Source organism: Azolla caroliniana, unplaced genomic scaffold (genome assembly GCF_043228905.1).
Source record: "Azolla caroliniana isolate FFs.n. ecotype wild unplaced genomic scaffold, voAzoCaro1.0.p SCAF_616, whole genome shotgun sequence".
Lineage (NCBI taxonomy): Eukaryota > Viridiplantae > Streptophyta > Polypodiopsida > Salviniales > Salviniaceae > Azolla > Azolla caroliniana.
Window position 1 is genome coordinate 1 of NW_028231051.1, and position 5,653 is coordinate 5,653.

The 5,653-nt window shown below is 35.8% G+C and overlaps 2 protein-coding genes across 3 annotated transcripts; both read left to right on the top strand.

Annotated features, from left to right (window-relative positions):
• The first annotated feature begins 76 nt into the window (after positions 1-76).
• On the top strand, positions 77-2,331 carry LOC147847856 (uncharacterized). The gene is made up of 2 exons (XM_087338783.1): positions 77-1,815; positions 1,955-2,331. Exons 1-2 carry the CDS (start codon positions 132-134, stop codon positions 1,993-1,995), a joined length of 1,725 nt encoding a protein of 574 aa, XP_087194909.1. The 5' UTR covers positions 77-131; the 3' UTR covers positions 1,996-2,331.
• A 987-nt stretch (positions 2,332-3,318) lies between these two features.
• On the top strand, positions 3,319-5,410 carry LOC147847857 (thioredoxin-1-like). 2 transcript variants are annotated; one of them, XM_087338781.1, is made up of 4 exons: positions 3,319-3,505; positions 4,233-4,422; positions 4,900-5,028; positions 5,167-5,410. In XM_087338781.1, the coding sequence occupies exons 2-4, from the start codon at positions 4,252-4,254 to the stop codon at positions 5,317-5,319; spliced, it is 453 nt and encodes a 150-aa protein (XP_087194907.1). In that variant the 5' UTR covers positions 3,319-3,505; positions 4,233-4,251; the 3' UTR covers positions 5,320-5,410. The 2 variants fall into 2 exon arrangements, with proteins under 2 accessions (XP_087194907.1, XP_087194908.1); XM_087338782.1 differs by having other exon boundaries at positions 3,325-3,476.
• The last annotated feature ends 243 nt before the right edge of the window (positions 5,411-5,653 follow it).

A 5,653-nucleotide genomic window follows, 5' to 3' on the forward strand; every position in this document is an offset into this window, starting at 1 on the left:
ATGTTTTTGGAGGAAATTTTGACTTTATACAGCAACCCAAATAGTTACGGAAGTTGATTGTCTATTATATTAATATATTTATTAATCTACTGAACCAGAAACCAAAAGATGTTGAGTTGAAACAAGAATTAATGAAGCTACAAGGTCAACTAACAAATGAGGAGAGAAGGAAAGAAAAAGCATTATATAACCTAGATCAAGCTAAAAAGCTGTTACAGCATTTGGTGGAAAAGAAAACAATTGATTTAAATAGTGTCTCTGATGGATATGTAAAAGAGTGTTCTACAGTTGTTGAGAATGAAGATAATCATGAGCAGCCTGGTATTGAGGCAGAGGAAAAACAGGGGAAAGGTAACGAGCTGGAAATTTCCACACAAAAGCTTAGAGAACTGAAAACAGAGTTGCTTGCTACTGTGAAGGAAAGAGATGCTGCTTTGGAAGAGAGAGAAAAAACCTTAACTTCTATTAGGATTAAAATGGAAGAAACTGAAGCGCTTAAGCAAGAGGTAGCAAGTATGAATGAATCGCTAGTTTTATTGAAGCTTGCTTGTATAGAGGCAAACAGAGATAAGGTTTCTCTTTTGGGAAGTAATATTGGAACAGGTGATGAATTAGAACTAGCAAATGAGGAGCTTAGAAAAGCAGAGATGGAACATATGCTTGTTGAAGCGATGAAGGAGATTGGAGAAATTCAAACAGAGCTAGCAAATAAAAGAGAAGATGAAGCAAAGGCAAAAGATGCTATAAGAGCGTTGGACACGTTAAGGTCGGAGTTAGAAAGAACAAAAATAGCCAACGAAAATGCATCTTCTTCTCTTCTGGCATTATCTGCTGAGCTTGAAGAGACCAAGACAAATCTCCAGAAAGAGCTTGATGGTATAAAGTCTCTGACCACTTTGCAAGAATCACTGAAGAATGAATCAGAAACGAGGAAAGAAGAGTTAAAGCGTGTGAATGAAAGAGAGGTGAATTCCATAGCTGCAGCCTCGGTTTTGACTGGTGAACTAACAAAAATTAAAGATGAATTATCGATTGCATTAGCAGAAGAAGTTAGAGCAGTGGAGTCTATATCGACTTTATCACAAGCGTTTGAGCAAGTCAAAGAAGAATCTTTAGAAGCTAAATCAGAAGCTGAGTCTTTTTCCGATGTAGCAATGAAAGCTAAGAAGGAAGCAGAGCAAGCTAAATCTATGCGAGAAAACATTGAGAGTTTGCTGAAGCAAACTCTGCAGGAAAGTGAGATAGCCAAATCAGCTGAAAAGGCAGCGGTTTGTCGAGTCAAGTCTTTGTCACTGAAGACTTTCAAGTCAAGAGAATCTGGGGTTGAATCTGGAGCTGGAATAACTATATCTCAAGATGAGTATGATTCATTGAAAAGGAAAGTGAGGGATGCTGAAGAGCTTTCGCAAATGCGAGTAGATGCAGCAATGGCACAGATCGACGCTGTTAGAACGAGCGAAGAAGAAATAGTGACCAAACTAGCAACCGCAAAGGAAGATATAGAGAACATAAGAAATACTATTAAAGACACATTGCGCCGAGTTGAGATGGATAAGGCCGCACAGGGAGCGGTGGAAAACGAGTTAAAACGATTGAGAGAGAAAGAACAGAAATCGACGGAGAAGGAGAAGATGGGCATGGCTTCTCAGCAACTTTTCCTGAGAAATGAAGATGAGGGTAGGCCATCTTTATCCTCCCAGTCACCCTTGGTTAGTCCTCAAAAGCTGGGTAGTAATGATGAACTTGTTGAGAAGAAGAGGAAGAAGAAGCTGTCGTTACTTAAGTCTATTGTGGCTTTTATTTCAGGAGGAAAAGGTTTTTCATCATCAAAACTTCCTTGAAATCTTAGCATGTAATTTGTATTGCTACCCTTCAACACTCTGCATGTATATCTTCATGTTGTATACTATTCTTGAAGTTTTTGAATTCCAGATTCATTCTTTTTTGTTGAAAGTGGAGAAAACTGGTCAATGGATTACAATGAGCATCATCTGATTTCTTGAGGCACAACATGTTGATATAAAGAGTTCAAGGTATTTGCACCGATATTAAGTTTGTTGTGTAAACCTTGAGGGCAATTAGCTTTGACCGATTTTAATCCATGAAAATAGTAGAGCCACAATTCAATTTCCTTTTTGTATTCTCCCATCAAATAAATTCTTGATATCCCAATGCCCATATAAAACTTAACATGTAGATATGTAATATATACCTGTATATATGTAATGTAAGTAGGTATCTATATGTGCGTTTTTAGATGGAGATAATCTCCCCGCCATGGGCGTTATGAATAGAATCTGAAAGATACCTCACACAGAATATTCTATTTAATTTTATCCTCTTGATTGCAAGTTGTTTTATTCTACGATTTATTACTGTGTATATATCTGCAAATATGCTAAAGAACCAAGGAAGGCTGGCTGGCTGGCACACAACGAAATCTAGTCTTGTGTTTAAAAGAAAGAATTGAGTCTAATAGTTCGATCCAGTTAGTTCTTGGACTCGAGAGACTTGGATAATCAGAAATCATTGATCGTTTGTGTGGATCTGTATGTTTGGTTTGTGATATTTAGATTAAGTCAACTATTGCTTTTTACCAGGCATGGTGACAATGAGCAGTGTTAGATGTAATTTTGCCATAAGAGGATTGATTAAAAAGCACAATGCTGTAGCATAATTTTGTAATGGAAACTGTATCGAACGAAGGAAGATATGGTGTGTTCAGACGATCTCATCCCCCAACATATAAGATGACAAGGGCAAATCTCATTACTTCTGAAATCTGATCTTTATGATGGTTTATTTTGTGAAGAGCTTTAATTCAAACACAAAATCAAGGGGATAAAGGAAAGGGCAAATGACCTAAATATGGCATATGCAAAGCCATCTTTTGGATTAAAAACCGTATGGTTGTTTGTTTGTTAAAGTCACAATTAAAGACATCAAATAGTAGAACCATGGGGAGTATATATTGTTCAACTATCCTAATGATCATAATGAAGCATTATATATATATATATTATTTTTTCCCCAAAAATAAGCAGCTTAATCCACTTAATACTTTGATTAATTTTAGCATCCATTTGAAAACCGTTCTAATAAAGGGGATTTGAACCCGCTCCCGCTAATTGGTGAGCCTGTTAGTAAATAGCATGTAATTAGATGAATCAAATGAATGCATAAATAGTTAGATAAAATCAGATAATAAATAGATTATATATTTATGAATCAGAAAACTGATGCTTTAAGAGGAAACAGGGGCGTGAAAAAAAAGCAAAAGAAAAAAATATTAGAACAAAATAAATAAATAAATAAGTATATATATATATATATATGAACCAAATTCATAGCTTGATGCTTTTTTTTTCTCTCTTGCTTTGGTTTTGTTGCTTTTTTCTTCTTCCAGCTTTTTGCATGCTACCCAATAATATGAAATCACAAACGCATAAACACTCACTCAATGATACATCCGCACGGTATGTCCTTCAGAACCGAGGAAAACAAGGTCTCTCTCTCTCTCTCTCTCTCTCTCGCAAGTCAGTTAACTAATAACTATGAAGACCAAACCAATGGAAAAGAGAGGGATTTCACATTTGTTAAGTAATCTGTATGTAATGAATGCCCTTATTGAGTTAAGGTCTATCCCATGGCCAAATGCATAGTTATAATTAAGGGTAGAGGATCGTTTCTAAATTGACCCTCATCCATCATGAAAGAGGACATACATACCGATAACCCCATATGTGTGTGAACATGCATACTCCCATAGTAGCTCATGGTTGATTCTCATGTATTGAAATACACACACATAGGTGTAACTTGTAAGGTATAGATATGTTTAGCGTCTATGAAGGGGATGATTCCTTCATACAAGTTGGCAAAGATTCGAAATTTGCACCCCTTGCAAAATAGATGAGATGTTCATGTGTTTTAACTCCCTATATCCCCTTGAACCGTCAAGTAAATTCTACTTGTGGGGCTTTTGAACCTGGTATGTCATGGGCGAGTATAAATATGCCTCACTATTAGGTAGACTTAATAGAAGAGAATTACCATCCTACATAAAAACAGGAGGAAATTAGGAATGTTTGAGACAATCTCCCTTTTATGTGCGGTGTACATAAATAAGCTTATGGATGTGTGCAACTTTACGTGTATATGTTTGGGCGTGTGAGCGTGCATGTGTTTTGATAGAGACCATGGTAGACATATGCTTAACAATTCCATTTCAGGCTTTTGTAGGTGAGCTAGATGCCAAATACAATGAACGGAGATGAGGATACTCGATGTGATCTTCCCAAGCCTAAGAAACCTAAGAGCAAAGAAAACAAGGAGAAAGAGGCCATTGTCATTAGGGAAGACAATGTTTACCCCGTGCTCTCGTGTGAACAATGGAAGAAGGAGCTTTTAGAAAACCAATATGTAAGTGCTCTTGTAGCATATTAAGTACGTACATTCAAATTGTTTTGAAAGGAAAGGGTGTGAAAGTATATTATTAAGTGGATAAGATACCTTGCCTTTTGTCAATTTGAAACTTGATTTTAATGAATGGAGACAAGAGACTGGCAAGTTCCAAATAAACAACTCTCTTGCATCGGACATATTAGAAACAATTATTCCTTATGAGTGTCTACTTCGTCATCTCTAATTTAATAATCCTTCAAGATCTCTTAGTGGGGTTTCCCGGTTTAGTCTATCATATATCCCACCTTTAAACATCCCCTTGGTTTAGACACTCCTAATGCAAAGACCGAAGTGTAGTAACATCCAATGATGATGTCAAATGACCATACACTTCGTAAATACTTATGCATGCACCCACATATATTCATCTCTCATGATCATCCCAAACATTGTATTCTTTTTGCTAACCCTTCCATTTCCTTTCCTTTCTCCAAGGTTGTTGCTTTTTGCACAGGAAAATGGTGTGGCCCTGCGAGAGCGATTAACACATTTGTAAATACAAGCTCTAAATATTACACATCTCTAAAATTTCTCAAGTTAGAATATCAACTAGAGCAGCTCATGGTAAGTTATTAACGTCTAAGCCAAGTTTGCATACAATTAATGATTCTAAGTGGACTTTCAACTATAGCTAGTTATTAGAAATCATTATGCTTTCAACTAATGTGATTAACTACTAATCAAGTTTTCCTATGTTTGTAGGACTTATTCAAAGAGTTGGGGGTCCACGCATTACCCACTTTTATATTTTTCTGTAATGGAACTCTTGTTGAAAAAATTGTTGGAAGTTTTCCATTAGAACTTGATAGTCGACTTCAATATTATGAGGTTTTAGCAAGTTCTTTTGCAACATGACCAAAAATGAGAAAATGATAATTTTCAACTCATGTATATGTAGTTACTCTACTTAGGATGTGAACTAAATAAATCCTCTTAAAGTTTTATCCATATGTGAAATACTTCCTTCTTACTTACTATGTTGTGTGGATTTAGAAGTCATATGTATACCTTGGTATTTTCTATTGATCATAATGCAATAGAAAATAGGTCATGAAAATTGTTATTGCATGACATTGTCGTTTGCACTCACATTAAATTACAACAATAGGTAGGTAGAGGCAATCAATAAAGACTTTTATACAAATCTGGTTGATCATTTGATCTTTTGTTAGTCTTATATTAATCTTCA

Bases quoted from the DNA above. Each gene is read 5' to 3' on its own strand.
- LOC147847856 (XM_087338783.1), top strand. From the start codon at position 132: ATGAAGCTACAAGGTCAACTAACAAATGAGGAGAGAAGGAAAGAAAAA. The intron at 1,816-1,954 runs GTTTTTCATCAT...TTTTGTTGAAAG, and splicing joins TTTTATTTCAGGAGGAAAAG to TGGAGAAAACTGGTCAATGG.
- LOC147847857 (XM_087338781.1), top strand. From the start codon at position 4,252: ATGCCAAATACAATGAACGGAGATGAGGATACTCGATGTGATCTTCCC. The intron at 4,423-4,899 runs GTAAGTGCTCTT...CCTTTCTCCAAG, and splicing joins AGCTTTTAGAAAACCAATAT to GTTGTTGCTTTTTGCACAGG. The intron at 5,029-5,166 runs GTAAGTTATTAA...CTATGTTTGTAG, and splicing joins ATCAACTAGAGCAGCTCATG to GACTTATTCAAAGAGTTGGG.